This window comes from Acanthochromis polyacanthus, chromosome 17 (genome assembly GCF_021347895.1).
Source record: "Acanthochromis polyacanthus isolate Apoly-LR-REF ecotype Palm Island chromosome 17, KAUST_Apoly_ChrSc, whole genome shotgun sequence".
Classification (NCBI taxonomy): domain Eukaryota; kingdom Metazoa; phylum Chordata; class Actinopteri; family Pomacentridae; genus Acanthochromis; species Acanthochromis polyacanthus.
In genome coordinates, this window is record NC_067129.1 from 35,101,178 (window position 1) to 35,124,246 (window position 23,069).

General features: G+C 37.0%; 1 protein-coding gene and 1 long non-coding RNA gene across 5 annotated transcripts in view; both read left to right on the forward strand.

Annotated features, from left to right (window-relative positions):
- arhgef12b (Rho guanine nucleotide exchange factor (GEF) 12b) overlaps positions 1–23,069 on the forward strand; it is a 90,268-nt gene that overhangs the window by 36,561 nt on the left and 30,638 nt on the right. For all 4 annotated transcript variants that reach the window (XR_007937135.1, XM_051937649.1, XM_051937647.1 and 1 more), the window contains exons 5-16: positions 469–526; positions 1,045–1,253; positions 7,251–7,367; positions 10,514–10,639; positions 13,025–13,123; positions 13,221–13,331; positions 13,908–14,006; positions 14,375–14,417; positions 14,690–14,795; positions 14,931–15,068; positions 15,164–15,196; positions 15,551–15,665. Coding sequence is in view for 3 of the 4 variants with exons in the window: in XM_051937649.1 (XP_051793609.1) it covers positions 469–526; positions 1,045–1,253; positions 7,251–7,367; positions 10,514–10,639; positions 13,025–13,123; positions 13,221–13,331; positions 13,908–14,006; positions 14,375–14,417; positions 14,690–14,795; positions 14,931–15,068; positions 15,164–15,196; positions 15,551–15,665 (1,254 nt within the window). In the remaining variant the exon portion in view is untranslated. The remainder of the gene's footprint in view (positions 1–468; positions 527–1,044; positions 1,254–7,250; positions 7,368–10,513; positions 10,640–13,024; positions 13,124–13,220; positions 13,332–13,907; positions 14,007–14,374; positions 14,418–14,689; positions 14,796–14,930; positions 15,069–15,163; positions 15,197–15,550; positions 15,666–23,069) is intronic.
- On the forward strand, positions 7,819–9,079 carry LOC127530574 (uncharacterized). Its single transcript, XR_007937149.1, has 2 exons — positions 7,819–8,449; positions 8,564–9,079. It is a non-coding gene; the product is annotated as an uncharacterized LOC127530574 (long non-coding RNA).

The following is a 23,069-nucleotide window of genomic DNA, read 5'->3' on the forward strand; positions in this document are numbered from 1 at the left end:
CATGTTTGCCGCTGTGACACTGAAGATTACTGCACTGTGGGATTAATTAAGGCTTAATTTATCTTATGCCATCTAATAGCATTATTTTTCTTGAAAAAATATCAAAAGAGCTTTCTATCTGTCCTTATTTTGTGCCAGAAACCTTTATTCTTGTTTAAAAATTTCACTTTAAAACACATCTCAACTATAGATTTATTAGTGTGAACACGTCCACTGTGAGGTGTGTTTATTTGAGTTCTTTCCAAAGGCACGTGTTCCACTAGTACACCAGATGTGCTGAAAATACCCAACAAATTCACACTATTAAAAAAGAAAATAGAAGCTATATTGGTAGATTATTTTATTCATGTACATGCTTCGCTGGTAACAAATGGTTCATGGATGAATGCACTGATAGTTTTGGTGTTTTTATGGGATTATTTACCAAAATGTGGAATGTTGCTTTATTGTGTTTTCGTCTTCTGACAGGTTAATGGGACCTTAGTGACACATTCAAACCACATAGAGGTGGTGAAGCTGATAAAATGTGAGTATCATTTACAACATCACATTTGAGTTTCGCAGCATGTTTGAGATATAATGTTAGAAATAAATCCAAACAGATGATACAGTGGTGACTAATTATTCTGTGTGAGGGCCAAAGATGATAGAAAAATGTGGAAATGACACTTGCTTCTTTGTCTGAGCTACAAAAACTAAAAGAATCCACATTTGACCAATCAGAGAAAGGATTTATCTCCATAGTTGATAGTCATTGGCTGATTTACTTGTCAGTTAAACAAACGTAACCTCCTACGTCCTAAAGATTTATTGAGGTTTAGACTTAACAGAGAAGTTTGGGGTTTTTCCCAGTGAGTCGTACATAATCAGTTATGACATAAGACAAGACTTAAGTCATGACATAATAAATCAGCACACCAGTATTGTTTTGTAAAGCAAAGCAAACTGCTGATGGTTCCTTTAATGTTCCCTTAATGTGGTCTGACAGTTCCCTTCATCCGAGCTGCTTTTTCTCATTCCTTTCCCATGACTCCTCTCTGGCAGCCGGCTCCTATGTGGCCCTCACAGTGCTGGGGAGGCCTCCGGGGCTTCCTCAGATCTCACTTGAGGAGGAGAAGGATGGGAACGAGGAGGGCGGAGAGGTCAGCACCTCCCTTTCAGCGCCCAACTCACCTGCACTGTCAGGTGGAGAGCAGAGCAGCTGTTTGAGTGGCAGCCCTCAGCATCCACTCAGCACTGCTCTGTGTGATGGGGTAAGACATATGGCAATAAAACATACACTACCATTCAAAAGTTTGGCATCACCTAGAAATGTCCTTATTTTTGAAAGAAAAACAGTTTCTTTTCAATGAATATAACATTAGATTAATCAGAAATACAGAGTAGACATTGTCAATGTGGTAAATCACTATTCTAGCTGGAAATGTTTAATGGAATATCTACATATTTCCAGCAACCATCACTCCTGTGTTCTGATGGTACATTGTCTTAGTTAGTTGTGTTGAAAAGCTGATTGATGATGAGAAAACCCTTGAAATAAGCATTTCAAAAAGAAACATTTATCTCATAATAACAGGTTGAAGCAAATGAATACAAAACTTGAATTTCTGATGGATTTGATACAACATGAGTGAGTGAATGAATGAATGAATGGTTAGATATGAGAATAAACTCTATCACTCTGGGTTGATGGATTAAATGTGAGGCACTGAGTGTACTTCAATGTGTAAAAACTGAGCAATGTTGCAGATTGACAAAATTCATAAAATATGGATATTTATAAAGATCTTCATGACATTTTAGCGTTGTATATCAAATACTTTCTAAGATTAAAAAGATGTTTTTTTCTGTGCAATATTTAAACATCCACACAGAAAATCAATAATTTAGTGTATTTTTATTTATTTATTTATTTATTTTCTTCAAAAATTTCCTACATATTTGCTGATGTACAACTGCGGGATTAATATATGCTTATTTCATCTTATTTTATGTAATGTGGTAATATTGTTTTTCATGTTCTTAAAAAAAATATAAAAAAGAGCTTTCTGTTTGTCATTTTGCACCAAAAATTTTTAAGTTGTGTTTAAGTTTCTGAGACACAACTATAGATTCATTAGTATGAACACTTCTGCTGAAGTTTATTTGAACTTTTTTCAAATATACAGTCTTCAATATTCCACAAAATCTGCTGAAAATACTCAATAACAATTTCATGTTGTTAAAAGAAAGAAAAGAAAATACATACTGGCAAAAAATGTTCACTGGTAATGAATGGTTCATGGCTAAGAAGAGAGAGAGATGGACGAATGCACTGATAGTTTTAGTGTTTTCAGGGGATTTTTTTAAATCAGAAACCAAAATATGGAATGCTGCTTGATTGCGTTTTTGTCATCTCACAGATATTTTGAGCTGTGAACGCAATCTGCAAAATGAGAACTAATGGTGTAATAATTCTCTCAGCACTCTGATTCTCCAGAGGAAGCAGAAGTCAGAAGTTTTGCTTTGACTCCAGTAGAGAGTTAGTGAAACTCAGTTCTCCCTCTGAGGAACAAGCTGATAGTGCAGCTTTGTTTGAAGCCAGCAAATTAGCAAACTGGTTCAGAAACTCTGCCAGCAAAGTATCACCCTATATGGTCACCGTAAAGGCTTCTTTCCTTTATAGTAGGAGAGTTAAGTGGACCTCGATAAGTAAACTCCAAACCAGCAGCCGTAATGCCACATAACCTGAACCAGCATCCAATAAAGTTGTTTTAAGAGCAGCTTCTTAAACTTCCTTACATTCTAGATGGATAATGCAGGTATTAAGTTACTCTGACAGTAAAAATAAGGCCATCTGGCAGAGTTAGCAAACACATAAAATGTCATTTATTTAGAAATTATAATACTGAGCATGCTTTATGGTGCAGCAGAGACTTTCCTCTTATTTCTGAGGATCGGTTTGGAGGATCAGTGGTTAAAGTGTGCGTTCCTCCGGAGTCTGCTGCGTCTCAGCGCGGAATCACAACTTTAATGATCTGACACAATGTTATTTTTAACCGCGATAAGCTTCATGATAAGCTTATCTGGCTGGTACAACCCATGCAGCTCATTATTTTTAATTAGCTCTATCGTTTCAGTCCATTTCAGCCAGTTTTTACCAGAACTGCTGCAGTACGTCAGCGGTGTGTGCTCTCTGATAGACTCAATGTGTCAAACTCTTTTGGTTGTGTTCACCTTATGATGATTCAAAAGATAATTTCTTATTAAAAGCCCTAACAAAAGCCTCATATCAGACTGTGATGGTCAGAGAATCAAAAATTGGAGTGGTTGCTTTATTTCTTTATCTCAAAAGACTTGAAAAGAATTCAAGATATGTTGTTTAACTGGTATTTTCCAGTGAAGGAGGAAGTACTCAGATCTTGTACGTAAGTGAAAGTAAGAATACCACAGTGTGGAAATACTCTCCTACAAAGTAGAAGGCTTTATTTCAATTTTCTTTTGAAGTTAAAGCGCAGAAGTGTTAGTTTCAAAATATGCCTAAAGCACCAAAAGTAGAATGTTCTATGATTGGATTAGATTCGTTGATACATGAATGTGATCATGACTTTAATGTTGCAGCTGATTTTAATGACTTCATGTTTAACTATTTAATTTTTTGGGGTGGGCAGTTTATAAGTTTTTTTAAAAATCCTAATTTAATATTAGCATGATAACTTATTTGTTGATTATATTTTAAGAACCAACAAAGTAACTAAAGCTGTCAGATTAAGTTAGTGGAATAGAAAGTCCAATACTTAATGCAAATTGTAACTAGAAAAGCACTCGGAGAGCGCAGACCTCCGCCAGGCCATCTGTTTGTCTCTGTCTGTTTGTCTGTTTGTCTGTTAACAGCATAACTCAAAAAGTCATGGACGGATTTTCACCAAATTTTTACAGAATGTCCAGAAGAGCGGCCATCTCTCAATTGCACAGAGTCCTTCAAAAACATCCTGGATCCAGACGGTGATCCGGATCACCTCCAAAATCTAATCGATTGTTACTTTTGCTCTTCCGGACATTCTGTAAAAATTTGGTGAAAATCTGTCCATAACTTTTTGAGTTATGCTGTTAACAGACAAACAGACAAACAAACTCAATTACATAACCTCCTGGCGGATAAAGGGGTCTTAAAATTGTACTTAAGTGTAGTTCTTGACTATGTAACAAAAGAAACAGTGAAACTCTGGCAGCAAGAGTTCAAAAAATGTGAAAACAACAACAAAAAAGAACAAAAATGCAGAAAAAAAACGTTTTGCTGGCAGAAAAAATATTTTTAAAATGAAAATATTACATTATAGAAAATCTAAACATGAAGTTGACCTTTTTTGTCCTTGCTATAGATAGTTTTCTTTCAAACAACAGGAAATTTTTTAAAAATATATCATATTTTTAAATACAGTAAAATAGTACCAAACTTACTTTTAAAATCTATTTCTAAATTACATTAAAATCTAAAACTTATTTATTTGTTTGTTTGTTTGTTTTAACCTTATTAAAGAACAAAATATTTTTTGTAAAACTACAAAATTTTAAAGTGGATGCTATTTGCAATTTTGGCCTGTCTTTTTTTAAATAAAGCAATTCACGTTTAAATTCCTGATTTTTTTTTCTGTGATTTAATCAGTTAGTATATGTATTTTATATAAACAGACAGGCTGTAAAATGACAGTCAAAACAACAACCGCTGTGAAAAATTTTGAGATCAAAATCAACAGAAAAATTCACACAAAAAAGGAGATTATATTCAGCATTACAAAAATAACTTTGTTCAAAAAATTCTGTGTAAAAATGCATCTTAAAAGAGCATTCCCTATTTCAGTGGCAGGAGTATTGCACAAATATTGACCAAACTATCAAAAATGAATAGTGTTTATGGAAAACAAAATAGAAAAACAACTAATTACAGTTAAAAAAAATGTCAAGAAAAGCTTCCATTTTCCATTCTAAATCATTTGTTTTACTTAGTAACCCTACACCACTGGTTTTTCCTCTGATCTCTCCAGTGTTAGATCGTTTTTTGTGTCTAGTATTTCATTCATTGTAGATATAGGTCTTGACTTTGGTAGCAATTTTTTTACCTTTGGACTTTTTTGAATATGGTGAAAGTCTTTTGCATCATGTGGTGTCCAACTCAGTCAATCAGTTATTGGGTTGCTCCTTTTCTTGAACATAGTTGCACTCATGAAACAATAATAACACCAATTATAAAAACACCACTGATTGGTACCATGTGCCGAGCTAAGCCTGTGATCCAGCTGATGACCTGTGTCCACTTAATTAAGGGAGGTTTCCATCCTGGTGGCGCTGGTCAGCAGCATGTTTCATTAAAACGGCAGCATGAGATCATCTACTGTCATGTTAACTTTTCATCAAAAAGTCTCTGTACTTGTGACTCATACATACAATTCTAGAAGTTGTGAAATTATCTGCAAGTTGCAATTTAAATGAGATGCTGACACCCTTTGAGAGAGAATTGCTTAATTTTATAATCTGTCATCAATAAGTCTAACTGCAGCTACTCTACAGCTTCAGGAAGAGTGTTGCCCTGCAGGCTTGTTGATGTCTCCTCGTCTGTACTCCAGTTAAATAAATATTGTCATTCATCAAAGTAAAGGGGCTCAGTTTTTGTCATAAAATCCACTATAGAAGCTGCACATTGCACTTAGAGTCCTTGACGTTTCCTTTGAAGACTGTAAATAAAACCTTCTCTCATTCACCACCACTGGCCCGGCGCTCTGCACATGTAAACAAGCTGCAGCTTAGTTCAAGTTTCATTAACTCAATCAGGACAAAAAAAGTAAAGTTAGGCCTCAATTAAAAAAATGCCTGATTTTTGCAAATGCACAAAAAACCTGATTTGTCAGACATGAAAAATAATTCTGCTAAACTAAAGATTTAAGAAACTGAAGATTCCTTGAACCTTGAAACGTCTTCAACTCTCCGAGCAGTTTCTGGTCACTTTTTTCTTTTTTTTTTCTTTTGCTCCTGTCATATTATTACTCACTGTGAGCTCTTTTTTTATTTACTGCAGTATGCACCTCTATGGAAATAGCACAGTCATGACGAGAACTAAAACATGTATTTTGTGCTGCATAGCTGAGTCATGATGCCACAAATCTTAAAAAAAAGTAAATCAAACGTTGACATTCTTTAGTTACATATATTCTTCAGTTACATATTTACCAAAAAATGAAGGGGAAAATCAGATTGAACAAATTCACAATATTTGTCCAATATTTTTGATTTTTCCAAGTGCCTCCAGATGTCAAGAAATAGATTATAGATAGTAAAAAATAAATAGTGACTCTACATACTATAGATATTTTACTGCTTACATTTTTAATTTGTTTCCATACTTGTGACCTCTTTTCTCTGTGTAAACACTGCCTGCAGTTCAGCTGAAAAGTTTTTTTTTAAGAATTTTGGTCACATGACCATGAATTACACAAAATCACAAATGGTTTCGATGTTGCCCCAAGGAGCACAGAATTTTTTGTTTTGACAGAATCTGGTTAGAGCAACTAACACATTTTAAACAAGTTTTTAAATGAAACTCATAGGTTAAAGCGATTCTTGTGGAAATATCCCACTTTTAAGCTTAGATCGGGTAAATTTTGTGTTCAGCCAAGAATTCCCTGAATTTTCATGACGTTACTCTCGATCACAGCTGAATCATTAATGGTTTTGCAGGTGTGCTGAAGAGTGCAGATTTTTTATTTTATTTTTTTTAGAATCTGGTTTGAGCAAATAATTTATTTTTGGTAGAGTTTTAAATGAGACACCTGATTTCGTGATTTTGATGAAACATGAGATATAATGATTTTAAGCTTAAATTTTTCTGACAGAAGATTAATTCAAAGGTTGTTTGAAGATTGAAATTCTTTCTAAATATAACATGCCATTAAAATCTGTTGCTGGCTTCAGAGAGTTAATCATACTGTTGATAGTAAGTAGTAATCAGTACACATGCAACACAAACTGTATGACGACAACAGACGTGTAGAAAAGAACACAGTCACCACTTGAAATGTGTTTTTTTTTTTTTTAAAACATCCTTTACATCCAAGTTGGATGACATTTTCCCTGAGGTTCCGACTAAACTCTGACTTTGCTGTCGTCTCCACATATGTCACATTAATGCAGGTCACTGATCGCTCTTTAGTCTGCAGGACCTTTGCTGATTGCAGCTGATAGGACAGTAAAGAAACACTTAAATATGTGTTCTTCAGGATGGAGCCTTGGGGTACAGGAATGGTGAGACCGAGGAGGGGGATGGTGGGAATCCTCAGAGGGAACAAGCTTCACCGTCACGGTGCGACAATGGACCCTCGATCAGTAACAATTCCGTGAGTATAAAGATGCATCAGAGAGTTTGGTGCTTCATCAGGAGGCCTTTTCAGTTTTATCTTAAAGAGGATTTTTTTTTGATCTTCAAACGCTCAGTTAGTCGACATAGAAGTTCATACACAGAAAATTTATAGATATCGAGGCCAGATCCTCTCCGGTTTAGCTCTCAAGGGTCAATATTTGCTACTTTTCTCTGTTTTTTTTTCATTATATATATTTAATTTTATATCTTTGGATTTTGGACTGCTGGCCACAAGTGTGTACATTTGTGTTTAGAATACATTGATCTCAAACATGTCATGAATAATAAGGAAGAAAATATTGTAAGAAATGAGTAGGATTACTTTAAAAAAAACAAATAAGTATCCATGTCCATAAATATTACATCCAGTGGGTACGGAAAGTATTCAGACCCCTTGAAATTTTTCACTCTCTGTGTCATTGCAGCCATTTGCCAAAATCAAAAGAGTTCATTTTATTTCTCATTAATGTACACTCAGCACCCCATCTTGACAGAAAAAAACAGAAATGTAGAATTTTTTGCAAATTTATTAAAAAAGAAAAACTGAAATATCACATGGTCATAAGTATTCAGACCCTTTGCAGTGACATTCATATTTAACTCACATGCTGTCCATTTCTTCTGATCCTCCTCGAGATGGTTCTGCTTCTTTATTGGAGTCCAGCTGTGTTTAATTAAACTGATTGGACTTGATTAGGAAAGGCACACACCTGTCTATATAAGACCTTACAGCTCACAGTGCATGTCAGAGCAAATGAGAATCATGAGGTCGAAGGAACTGCCCACGGAGCTCAGAGACAGAATTGTGGCAAGGCACAGATCTGGCCAAGGTTACAAAAGAATTTCTGCAGCACTCAAGGTTCCTAAGAGCACAGTGGCCTCCATAATCCTCAAATGGAAGAAGTTTGGGACGACCACAACTCTTCCTAGACCTGGCCGTCCAGCCAAACTGAGCAATGGTGGGAGAAGAGCCTTGGTGAGAGAGGTAAAGAAGAACCCAAAGATCACTGTGGCTGAGCTCCAGAGATGTAGTCGGGAGATAGGAGAAAGTTCCACAAAGTCAACTATCACTGCAGCCCTCCACCAGTCGAGGCTTTATGGCAGAGTGGCCCGACGGAAGCCTCTTCTCAGTGACACATGAAAGCCCGCATAGAGTTTAAAAAACACATGAAGGACTCCCAGACTATGAGAAATAAGATTCTCTGGTCTGATGAGACCAAGATTGAACTTTTTGGTGTTAATTCTAAGCGGTATGTGTGGAGAAAACCAGGCACTGCTCATCACCTGTCCAATACAATCCCTACAGTGAAACATGGGGGTGGGAGCATCATGTTGTGGGGGTGTTTTTCAGCTGCAGGGACAGGACGACTGGTTGCAATTGAAGGAAGGATGAATGTGGCCAAGTACAGAGATATCCTGGAGGAAAACCTCTTCCAGAGTGCTCAGGACCTCAGACTGGGCCCAAGGTTCACCTTTCAACAGGACGACCCTAAGCACACAGCTAAAATAACAAAGGAGTGGCTTCAGAACAACTCTGTGACCGTTCTTGACTGGCCCAGCCAGAGCCCTGACCTAAACCCAATTGAGCATCTCTGGAGAGACCTCAAAATGTCTGTCCACCAACGTTCACCATCCAACCTGACAGAACTGGAGAGGATCTGCAAGGAAGAATGGCAGAGGATCCCCAAATCCAGGTGTGAAAAACTTGTTGCATCATTCCCAAGAAGACTCATGGCTGTACTAGCTGAAAAGGGTGCTTCTACTCAATACTGAGCACAGGGTCTGAATACTTATGACCATGTGATATTTCAGTTTTTCTTTTTTAATAAATTTGCAAAAATTTCTACATTTCTGTTTTTTTCTGTCAAGATGGGGTGCTGAGTGTACATTAATGAGAAATAAAATGAACTTTTTAGATTTTGGCAAATGGCTGCAACGACACAGAGAGTGAAACATTTCAAGGGGTCTGAATACTTTCCATACCCACTGTATCTGGCAAAAAGTAGGGAGATGCATCGACCTGTATGGACATAAATCTTTTCTATAATCAAACATAACTTAAACTTTATTGTTTAAGATTTAGAAGCCATAGTGATATGAAGTAATAGATGAAAGAAAAATGCAAAAAAAAAGTATTTAAATCAACCTGGCAAATACCAAAATTGTGATCAAATTGGTTATTGTTTCTGTAATAATAGAATTAGAAAACTAGAACTTAAATATAATAAATTCTAATAAAATTCACCTTTACTGCAAAGTACATGACCAAATTCTCTCTTGTCTGATTTTCTTAATTCCTGCATTTCTTAAGAAAAATGTTAACTGTCAGTATAAATTAACTGCAATAAGACACTTTTTGTTTTTAGCTTTAAATAGTATCTGTAGGTGTTTTGAGGCTGCATCCAAATGTCAATCTGAGAAATGAAACTTCAGGGTAATAAAAGTCCTTTTATAAACTTCTGCTTTGAACAGTTTGAGTAATAACCGAAGGCGTCTCAGATGACTTTATCAACATTTACTGCTCTCAACTCTCATTTGGACATAAGTAATTGGACGGTAAGGGGATAAAACACTTTCTGCTATTTTCTGAACATTTATAGGCTAAAAATTGGGGGTCAGACATTGTTTCCATACTTTGAGGCTCCAAATCAGAAGATTTTATTCTTTTTGGAAACATTTTCTTCAACCTTAATAGTATTTGGTTGAATGTTCACACATTTTAAAGCTCTCTTCTGATTAAGAAAAGTCACATATTCAAGAAAATAATAGATAAATTGAGTTATATTAAGATGCCAGTGTTAACCTTTCACATTGTGTGTGTTTTATTGAGTTTCAATGAAAATGAGTAATTCTTCACATGCTGCTGTTGACCAGGGATTGTTGTTGTAACATATTACAGCGATACCCACAGTCTGATGTTAAATAAAACAGGAAGTGTCCCTGAAAATGCTGTTTATACAGACTCCTTTGTTATAACAATCTTTTCATCAGCTTCCAAAAATAGGCATCAAATGGTCCAACTTTGCCATCTCTAGGGGATTCCAGGCATTCAGCAGCAGTCTAAACAGTCAATTTGGTTAATTTGTGTGAGTGTTTCTGTGTGTGTATTTGTGTGTGTGTTAGATGCACAGCAGCCCGTTTTCAGAAAGTATTGGTAAAAGAGAGACGCCCTGTCAGAGTCCAGATGTCAGCCGCAGAGATGGACTCAACTTCTGCTCGTCACCCGAAACCGACGACACACCTGAAGCTGTAAGACATGAACACACACACACACGCACAGATTTTTATTAAGTAATTCTGAAGTCATTTTCATGTTACAGTACAAACTTACATGGACTACAAAAGGCTTTTTATGAGATGAACTCAAAGATCTAAAACTTTTCCCACATAAACAATATCACCATTTCTCTCAAATATTGTTCACAAATCTGTCTAAATCTGTGATAGTGAGCGCTTCTCCTTTGCTGAGATAATAAATCCCACCTCACAGGTGTGTCATATCAAGATGCTGACTAGACACCATGATTAGTGCACAGGTGTGCCTTAGACTGCCCACAATAAAAGGCCACTCTGAAAGGTGCAGTTTTATCACACAGCACAATGCCACAGATGTTGCAAGATTTGAGGGAGCGTGCAATTGGCATGCTGACAGCAGGAATGTCAACCAGAGCTGTTGCTCATGTATTGAATGTTCATTTCTCTACCATAAGCCATCTCGAAAGGCGTTTCAAAGAATTTGGCAGTACATCCAACCAGCCTCACAACCACAGACCACGTGTAACCACACCAGCCCAGGACCTCCACATCCAGCATGTTCACCTCCAAGATCGTCTGAGACCAGCCACTCGGACAGCTGCTGAAACAATGGGGGTGCATAACCAAAGAATTTCTGCACAAACTGTCAGAAACCATTTCAGGGAAGCTCATCTGCATACTCGTCGTCCTCATCGGGGTCTCCACCTAACTCCAGTTTGTGGTCGTAACCGACTTGAGTGGGCAAATGCTCACATTCGATGGCGTCTGGCACGTTGGAGAGGCATTCTCATCACAGATGAATCCCAGTTTACATTGTTCAGGGCAGATGGCAGACAGCGTGTGTGGCGTCGTGTGGGTGAGCAGTTTTCTGATGTCAGTGTTGTGGATGGAGTGGCCCATGGTGGCGGTGTGGTTATGGTATGGGCAGGTGTCTGTTATGGACGAAGAACACAGGTGCATTTTATTGATGGCATTTTGAATACACAGAGATACCGTGACGAGATCCTGAGGCCCATTGTTGTGCCATACATCCAAGAACATCACCTCATGTTGCAGCAGGATAATGCACAGCCCCATGTTGCAAGGATCTGTACACAATTCTTGGAAGCTGAAAACGTCCCAGTTCTTGCATGGCCAGCATACTCACCGGACATGTCACCCATTGAGCATGTTTGAGATGCTCTGGATCGGCGTATACGACAACGTGTACCAGTTGCCGCCAATATCCAGCAACTTTACACAGCCATTGAAGAGGAGTGGACCCCCCCTCCCTCTCTTTTTTTTTTTTAAAACAAAGCTGCACCTTTCAGAGTGGCCTTTTATTGTGGGCATTGTACGACACCTGTGCACTAATCCTGGTGTCTAATCAGCATCTTGATATGGCACACCTGTGAGGTGGAATGGAGTATCTCAGCAAAGGAGAAGCGCTCACTATCACAGATTTAGACAGATTTGTGAACAATATTTGAGAGAAATGGTGATATTGTTTATGTGGAAAAGTTTTAGATCTTTGAGTTCATCTCATAAAAAATGGGAGCAAAAACAAGTGTTGCGTTTATATTTTTGTTGAGTGTATTTAGCAGGGTTAATGTTGACCACCATCTTTGAGTACGTTCCATTGTCTATACTAAAATACTGTAATACTATATAGTACACCAGAAGAAGGTTTTGTATATCTCGATACAAAGGATATTTTCGATACTTAGGGCATCGGATATTTTGTTATATTTTTACACACTCTGGGCTCATTTTCACTGTAATATAAAGTCCTGCACCTTTTATAGAAACAGCACAACCATGATTGGAATTAGGGAAAAATGTCTTTAGTGTGGTAAAACAATTTATAATGGCATTAAACTAAAATAAATAAATAAAAACCCTGGCAGTTTAATTTTTAATTTTTATTTTTTACAAAAACCGAAGACAACACATACAATTTTTTTCCAACAGGTGTTACCAATACTCAAGAAAAAAAAGGAAAATTAACTTCTTTATTTGTCTCCCATCTGCTCTGTATACACACACCCTGCAATTCAACCCAGTGTTCATTGATATTTTTGTCACTTATTGTTGGATACAGTCAAATCAAACTTGGAGTTGCACTAGGGATCACAGAATTTAAATTTCTTTTTACAGAATTTTGTTTATACAGTGGATTTATTTTTGGCAACACTTTCAATGAGGCATGTAGGGTATGGTGATTTCAATTAGATGTCTCAATTTTCGGCTTAGTTTTGGTTATTTTTCCTGACATGATGCATTCACATGCCATCGGAAAGTTCAAAACAATATAATTCTTTCTGTTTTCACAGTTTGTAGCTCTGACATATGGTGTAATTTTAGATTTTTTTCAAACCAAGCCTCCAATCTATTCCTCAGGACTGCAGTACCCAGTGCATCGTGGGTAACCCTCCCTATCTCCTGAACCCTCAGATCATTGGAGCAGAAGACGACTACTTCGACTCCCAGCAAGAACAGGTATCTGAAGAACTTTGTCCAAACAAATAACTGGCTGCTTGGACATGACACAGAATGTTCCACCTGAATGTCCTGTCATGAACTGATCTCTCCTCAGATTAATGGACTGTGCAGCTGTTTCCAGAGTATTGACTTGCTGAAGTCACGGCCGGCTCACCTCGCAGTCTTTCTACATCATGTGGTCTCACAGTTTGATCCTGCTCCTCTGGTACAAACACACAGATATCATACTTCCAAAGCTGTTTATCTGGACTGAATTTTGTGGGTTGACATCAATATGTGTATACCATAGACTTAAAACAGAATAAGGCATACTGCTACTGTTTCACACCGTAATTCCACTTAAGAAACTGCGTTTGTCCACACTGACCTTGAATAATGTGTTTTTGCAGGACAGAGTCATGACAAGTTTTTTGTTTGATTGTATGAGTTCCATCTGTGTATGGTTTACTGTGCTAATAGTGTTGTTGGTAATGAATGCCATTGAAAATGACAAATTGTATACCCATTGAAATGCAGAGTAATGTCATCAGTATTAGTGTAGCAAGGCACATATGTTAAAAAAATAGAGATTTGAATTAGTGTGGGAAATATCTATTTCATTGTAAATGAAAGTGGGCCAAGCAGTTAGCCTTGAGGAACACTATCACTGATGTGAAAAATGCTACTTTCTGATAATGCAATGTGTATTCTATGTGGTTTGAGGCAGTAAAACGCTAAATCAGATGAGGAACTACACAATGACAGTGATTAAAATCTCTTACTGTCCTTCTCTTCCTGTTAGATGTGTTTTCTCTATGCTGACATGCACAAGCAAACCAGCTCCAAAGAAAGTCGACGCTTCTTCATAGAGTTTCACTCGCTCTTCATGGATCGAAATGCTGTAAGTTTTTGATTTTCCTTTCTCAATCAACATCTCTTAGTGTTCTTTTTCTGTGTTCTTGGATTGTTTCTATAACTATAGATGTAAATGGTTGTATTTATATAACGCTTTTATCCAAAGCGCTTTACATGATATGTCACATTTACCCATTCACACACACATTCACACACTGATGGCGGGAGCTGCCATGCAAGGTGCTAACCACAACCCATCAGGAGCAATTAGGGGTTCGGTGTCTTGCTCAGGGACACCTCGACGTGTCCCTGAGCAATCGAACCGGCAACCTTCCAGTTACAAGATGGCCACTCTACCCACTGAGCCATGCCGCCCGATGTAATTCTCATTCTTATTATGGTTGTCTTTTCCAGAATCTTAAAGTACCAGTACCAGAGACAGTTGCAGCTGAACTAGGTAAGACAAAAAAAGACAAGAAACTGTGACCTATAATGAGAAGTGCTATACACTAAGTTCTTGCTTTGATTTACAGATCTGATAGTCAGTCTTTCTTATGCTGAGAATCACAAACATCATCTTGATCAATATATGAACATTGATCCCACGATGTAGCTTCATGCTTTTAAGGATATAATTTATATATTCTTGCAGTTGGTTCACTTAGCTTGAATTAGGAGTTGGGATAAGATGTTCTGCTGTTGACTGTGTTTGGTTTGTGTGTGTGTCAGAGAAGCGGAGGTTGGAGTTAATCCCAGAGGAGTTGTGTAAACAGTACACTCAGGCACTACAGGACACACTGTTACCAGACCTGCACAAGAACCTGGAAGACTTCAGGTAGCTCAGCTGTCTGACCCATTTATACAACAATATTTCATTTGCAAGTCTTACTTGCAGAAACCTGCTGCACGCCTATCAGAAGGTAATAATTCTAGGCGTCATAAAGAGTAATTTGTGTCCCTGTGAGCACAGACAGAAGCGCAGCATGGGTCTGACGCTGGCTGAAGACGAGCTGTCCAAGCTGGACTCGGATCGGGGAAAGGACCAGCAGGCCTTGGAGAAGGAATGTTCCTGTGCTGAACACATCCTCACCAAGATAGAGGACATCCTGTGAGTCTCTGAGTGCATATTTATCACCAGAAAGACTCGGTTGTGTGTGTTTCCACTCTTGTATTCCTCTAATGATGGTGTGTGTTGTGTTGCAGGATGACGTCGCAGCCCTCAGAAGAGGAGAAGTGGTAACAAGAACGTCACTTAGCTGCAGGACAGTTAGTGTGATGTATTTTTGGAGAAGTGTTTGACTTTCTAATCTTAGATTTTACTGAGATTTAATTTTGGATTAATTCTCAGTGTCTAAATGTTAAAATCATACTGAAAACAGCTGTTGGAGCTACTTGTACATCATTTTTTTTGTTAAAAATATAAAACTGATAATATGAATGTGTAGAAAAATGTTGGGATCATTAATGAATTGTTGAAACTTGCATATGATACTTGAAACTTGTAAAGAGCAGTTAGAAACATACCTTGTTAACCTAGCATTATTAAGTACCATTTACTACAGTATATGTCATGTTTGTTTCATGTTACAGCCAGACAATGCAGTATGTGATTCTGACCTACATGAAGCATCTCGGAGTGAAAGTGAAGGAACCTCGTGGCCTCGAACACAAACGTGCACGCATCAATTTCCTGCCCAAGATTAAGGTGAAAACTCTCTTTTTCATGCACACACAGAAATGAAACACAACCCTACTTCACAACATAATCACACTGTAATTCTGTTAGAGCTTATAGACTATAAATTCACCATGGCTCAAGTGCGTGAATTGTTGGACCAACAAAAAGACTTCTACAGAATTGAACAACAGGAAAAAAGTTTTAAGACGTGTGTACAGATCATCGTTGACTCCTCAAACAAGAGGATTGATGATCTGTCAAAGCAAATCTATGATTTCAAGGTGAGTCTGAAAATGACTCAAAAGGATTTTGATGATTTTAAAATCTCATGTAAAACTTGGTTCAAGAACTGCAGTGATACCAGAGCAGATATGGACACAATTTGCAAGAGCTTGATATCAATCACAGAAAAGACAGAATATCTGGAGGGCCAGTCTCTTCAGATTCTTCTGAATCTGAAGAAAAAGTGAGAAAGTTCTTCAGTGAAAAACTACAACTGGATCATATGAAGATAGAGTTGGAGTGGGCCCATAGGGCTGGGAAGCCAGTGGCATCAGAGAAGCCCAGGCCAATTGTGGTCAGATTTCTACGGCAAAAGGACAAGCTTGCTGTTCTGGACAAAGCTAAAAACTTGAAGGGCTCAGGCATCTTCATCAATGAGGACTTTCCTGAAGCTGTTCGGCAGAGGAGAAAGGAACTACTCCCAGCGGTGAAGGCAGCACGAGAGAGAGGTGACATTGCATATTTGAGATATGACAAACTTATTGTCCATCCACCTACCATGAGCCATCCACAACAAAGGAAGACCAATGCTTAAACTGTGGTTCTTTAGCTTCTACCACTAGGTTTATATAATATTTTATTTCTTTATTAATTTTTTTACATCCTTTTTCTCTTTAATACTCATTATGAACTACAACGAATCCAACTTTGAAGGACAAACATTGAACCCCTTTGACGTCTCTAACATTGACTCTTATAATCTTGATGTGGACCCAGATCTAATTTTTTTTTCATCACTTGGCAGCTCAGACCTCTGCAGTTTTTATAATGAAACCCAGTTTAACAACTTGTGTGTTTCTATGCCTATAAATGTGTTCTCTACACACGTGGCATGTTTTCACTTGAATATAAGAACTCTTTCTAGTAATTATGACAAATTTCTTCATTATATATTTTCACTGAAACATGATTTTTCTGTTATTGCCCTGTCAGAAACATGGCTTAAGGAGGATTCTAAAGATATTTTTGAATTACCCAAATATAATTCGGTTCACTGTGTAAGACAAAACAGATCAGGAGGTGGAATGTCTCTGTTTATTCATGATGACTATGAGTTTAAAACTAGAAATGATCTCTCTCTGAAATCAGATAAAGCTGAGATGGAATCTCTTTTTATAGAGCTTTTTAATTCTAATGGAAAGAATATTATTGTTTCATCATCAAAGATTTTAATGAAAGTTTGTCTTGTTCTCTTGACCTGATAAACAGTGGAGAAAAACTCTGCTACATTTTATAAACCTTTTCAATAATCAATCAGATACTGTGGATTTTCTCAATATTCTGTATTCTAGTTATTTTTTTCCTCTAATTCATAAATCCACATGAGTTAGAGAAAACTCAGCAACTTTAATTGCTAACATCTTAACTAACTCTTTGGGTGAGGGGATGAAATCTGGGGTCTTGTATTCAGACTTATCAGATCATTTTCCCATATTCCAATACTCTTTAAACAAGGTTGATAGAGTTAAACATACCAAGAAAAAAATGCACAAAAGAATTATGAGTAAATCAAATATTTCTAAATTTAAGGAAATGCTTGAGAGTATTCAATGGGATGACTTGTATAAAGAAAATAATGCAGATTTTGCATATCAAAATTTTATGAATGTCATTTGTTCTAGCTTTAATGTTTGTTTTCCAGTAGGCAATTCTAACAAGAAGTACAGTCAAGACTTTAATAAGCCTTGGTTTACAGCTGAGCTACTAAAACTATTAAGGAATAAGAACAAACTCTGTAGAAGATATATTTTAAATCCTACTCCTCTTACCCATGGTACATATAAATCCATTAGAAATAAATATACTCATTCCATTAGATTTGCAAAAAAGAAATATTTCAGTGAAAATATTCAGAAGTGTTCAAAAAATATTAAAAAGACATGGAAGGTGATAAATCAACTATTGCAGAGAGAAAATATTACACCAGAACTTCCCTCTGTCTTTTTGGATGGAGAAAAGTCTTTTGATAATTTATTTGATATCGTTCAAAAATTTTATATTTTTTTGTGTGAATATTGGGTCTAAATTAGCTAATAAAATCCATATCTGTCAAGGCAATCCACTGGATTTCATTCCAAATGAGTTTCCTATTGTTTCTTCTTTTAAGCCACCTGATATTCAAGAGATAAGTGATATGATAGATGAACTAAAAACTTCTTCTGCTGGTCATGACAACATTTCTGCATTCCTTGTCAAGCGGGTAAAGGAGTCAGTATTGCAGCCTCTTGTTCACATCTTTTCCCTGTCTTTGAAAACAGGTGTTGTACCAGAGGATTTAAAACTTGCCAAAGTTTTTCCTCTATTTAAATCAGGTGATCCACATTGTTTTAATAATTATAGACCCATATCTATTTTGCCTTGTTTTTCAAAAATATTAGCGAAAATTATTTATAAAAGGATTCTTTTTCATTTAGATTCTAATTCAATTCTTTATAAGCACCAGTATGGATTTCGCAGAAATCACTCCACGTATATGGCTCTTCTTCATCTAATTGACAAAGTTACCTCTGCACTTGATAATAATGAATTTGCTTGTAGTATATTTTTAGACCTCTCAAAAGCATTTGATACAATTGACCATCGTATTCTGTTGGACAAACTGCACAAATATGGTTTTCATGATACTACGCATGAATGGTTAAAAATTTCCTTTTTAACAGGAAACAGTTTGTTTGTGTTCAGGGTTGCTACTCAGACAAAGTGAGGTCACTCTGTGGGGTTCCATAAGGCTCCATTCTTGGACCTTTACTGTTTCTCATTTACATTAATGACTTATTTAGTGTTTCAGATGCTGTTTCTCCAATAATGTTTGCAGATGACACGGCTTTAGTTTTATCTCATTCAAATTTTAGTTCTTTAATTAAGAATGCTAATATTGGTTTAACTGCTTATGCTGATTGGTTTAAGTTAAATAAACTGTCTTTGAACATTAAAAAAAAATCAAATTTCATTAAATGGTAGTATTTGTATAGCGCTTTTATCCAAAGCGCTTTACATGATGATATGTCACATTTACCCATTCACACACACATTCACACACTGATGGCGGGAGCTGCCATGCAAGGTGCTAACCACAACCCATCAGGAGCAATTAGGGGTTCGGTGTCTTGCTCAGGGACACCTTGACATGAGCACGACGGGCGAGGATCAAACTGGCAACCTTCCAGTTACAAGACGGCCACTCTACCCACTGAGCCATGCCGCCCCTTAAATTTCATTATTTTTAATGGTAAAAAAAAATCATACAACAAAAACTTATCTCAGATCTCAATTGAATCTGTTAAGATGCTACAAGTGTCAAATACAAAATTCTTGGGAATTGTTATTGATAAGACTTTGAGTTGGAGAGAACACGTTGAGTGGGTTAATAGAAAAATAAACAAATCTATTGGTATAATAAGGAGGGTTAGGAGAGGTCCGGTTCCGGTCTCGAGCCTGATGGCAGCTTAAGAATCGCGCTCCTCCTATTAGATTTTATAAATACCCCATAAGGTATAGAAATATCTAGGAACGACTTGACTACACATCACGAACGGGGTAAGATGATGGAAACACGAGAGAGAAGTAAAAGAATTGCCGCCGATGTGCTCGACACCGAAGACGAGCCACATGCCACCGGCAGCTATGCTAACGCTAAAGATGGCGCCGGAAAATCAAAAGGCACTGATAAATCCAAAGTTAATTTGGAAATGATTCTCCAAGAAATACAAGAATTCAGACACGAAAACAAAGAGCATCTGGATGTCATCAGAGAGGATATTAACAATGCAAACCGAAGACTTGGAGAGGCGGAAGATCGCATAGGGGCAGCGGAAGCTAAGCTAGAGAAAATGGAGCTAGTCATGAGAAATATGCTAAAAGCTCAGTCTGAAAACGAACAAAAGCTTATCGACCAAGAAGCAAGAAGGCAGAGGAAAAATTTGCGGATCTTTAATGTACCGGAAAATGAAGAACAAGGCGCATCAATGATTATTTTCGTAGAAAAGCTCCTCAGAGAAAAACTTAAAAATCCCTGACTCCCTTGAACTCAACATTGAAAGAGCGCATCGTGCGTTAGCGCCGAAGCCGGCAAGCGGTCAAAAGCCCAGGTCCATTGTGGCTCAGTTTTTAAAATACCGAACCAAGGAAGAAATTTTGAGAAAGGCATGGGAAAAGAAGGAAATCTACGTGAACAACCAGAGGATCTACTTCCATCACGACTACCCGACTGCTATTCTGACCTGCCGCAAGGAATACAACGAGGCGAAAAGGGTGTTAAAAGAGAACAAGATCCGTTTTCAGACCCCATACCCGTCCAAGCTTCGTGTCTTTTACGAGGACGACACACGTCTGTACCAGACAGCGCATGATGCCACCAAGGATATGCGTGATCGAGGCTTCCCGGTACACCTGGTGCCTGCCCGACAAGATCCGAAGGAGCAGCTGGATACGGACCCGTGGCACGTCGTAGAAAAGAGAAGATCCGCTCCCCCAGAGACATCCGCAGGACCAACTGACAGCATCTCCAGGCTTCAGGTTTTCAGAAGGCAGCCTCCACAATGAAGAAAGATGGTGACGTGTGTTTCTTCTCTCTCTGCTTTCCTGTGATAACGTATCTGTGCGGAGGGCAAAGACAACTTTTATATGGACATTCATCCCGCTAGGCTGTCTTGGAGGGCCCTTTTTTTTGACACAAACTAAACGGGACATCCCTCCTAATTTTGGCCACATCATTGGTCAGGTAAAGGAATATTCATATACCTTTACAGTGGAACCCAAAGGTTTGCAGTATATACAGGTTCTCAATCAATACTGTTACTGTTCTAATGTTGTACTTTGTTTGACCAGAGAGTTGGTTTTGCAGTTGCGTGCAAGTAAATGTTATCTGAAAAGTTAAAGGTAGCATCGTTTAATGTGAACGGCATACTAAGTCCAATAAAACGAACAAATATACTAACAAAAATGAGAAGGGAAAAAGTAGACATTATTTACCTACAAGAAACACACTTAAATGATTTAGAACATCAAAAGCTGACAAAATATGGATATACTAAATTATACTATTCTTCCTTTAAGGGTAAACACAAAAGAGGGGTGGCCTTGTTGATGTCAAATAAAGTGATTTTTGAACAGAGGTATGAACACAAAGATAAAGAAGGACGTTTTATACTGGTTAAAGGCACTATTAATGAAAATATGTACACGTTTCTCAATGTGTACGCCCCACCAGGAAGCGACATTTCGCTTCTTAATAATATTGTGAATTTGATTGTAAATCACTCTGAGGGGACCCTCATCTGTGGTGGGGATTTCAATCTCCACCTGCTCCCCAATCTTGATACCTCAAACCAGAAAAGTCATAATAAATCAATAAATATTAAATTTCGCAAACTAATAAACAATATAGGTTTAATAGACATTTGGAGGGAAATGTATCCAAATGCCAGGCAATATACCCACTTCTCTAAAGCCCATTTGGTATATACTAGGATAGACTATTTTTTTAATCTTTAATAAGGACAGGTCAAAAGTTGCCAAGGTGGATATAGGTACAATGGACCTCAGTGATCATGCTCCTGTATATATGGAAATAGAATTGGGTGAAAAACAAAGAAATGCATTATGGAGATTTAATGCGACCCTCCTTAATGACCCGCAATTTAAAAAGAGAATATCGGATGATGTTTTGAGCTATATTAAAGAAAACGATAACGGAGAAACATCTCCACCGATCCTTTGGGATGCAGCCAAGGCAGTTCTAAGGGGAAAAATAATTGCCATAGCTTCTGCAAAAAAGAAACAGAGACAAAAAAAATTTCAAGAATTACAGGATAATTTAAAACTATTAGAAAACCAACATTCTCAGAATAAAAATGCACAAATTTTACAAGAAATCAAGAGAATAAGAAAAGAAATTAATGACTTGGCCTCACAAGAAGTAATGAAAAAAATGCTCTATACAAAACAAAGATATTATGAGAATGGTTCCAAATTTACTAAATTATTAGCTTGGAAGCTTAAAAAGCAACAAGCAGATAGAGTAATTCTCAAAATTCGAGACAATCACAATAATACAGTTGTTACTAAACAAGACAAAATACAATCAGTTTTTGAATCTTTCTATAGAAAATTGTTCTCTAAAACAACAGAAGATAAAGAAGATGAAATTAACTCTTTTCTAGATACATTAAAACTTCCGGCAATAACTAAGGAGCAAAATAACAAATTAGGAGCTGAAATAACCATAACAGAAATAAAAAATGCAATTAAGAGGCTTAAAAACAACAAATCACCGGGAAGTGACGGGTTTACTTCAGAGTGGTACAAGGCCTTTAGAGAGGTACTTTCCCCTATACTCTTAACAACTTTTAACTGGGCATTGAAAAAAACTCAAACTCCCCCAAGCTGGAAAGAAGCGATCATATCATTAATACCTAAAGAAAGAAAAGATAGACTTGAATGTGGATCATATAGGCCCATCTCAATACTCAATGTAGACTACCGTATTTATACTTCAATTATGTCTAAAAGAATGGAAAATATCCTCCCCAATCTGATAAATAATGACCAAACAGGATTTATTAGTAAAAGACAAACTCAAGATAACATTAGACGCACTTTGCATATAATGAACCATATTCAAAAATATAAAGAAAAGGCAATGATTATTAGTTTAGACGCTGAAAAGGCATTTGATTCGGTTAATTGGTTTTACTTGTTTAAAGTGTTAAAAAAAATTTCAACTAAGTGACTTAATAATAAACAATATTAAGGCCCTTTATGACAATCCCATATCAAGAATAAGAATAAATGGGTATCTGACAGACCCACTAACATTAGAAAGAGGGGTAAGGCAGGGCTGTGCCTGGTCTCCCCTCCTCTTCAGTTTGTATTTAGAACCCTTAGCTCAACATATTAGACAAACAAAAACAATAAATGGTATAACAATTAACAAAGAGGAACATAAAATAGCCTGCTATGCAGATGATATAATATTGTTTTTAACCAAACCTGAAACCTCTGTACCGGAATTGATGCACTTTTTACATGATGTCGGCAAAATGTCTGGTTACAAACTAAATATTCAAAAAACAGAAATTCTCTCTTATTGGAATCCTCCTGAAAAATTCAAAAAGAACTATCCCTTCAAATGGCAATCAGATTCTCTCA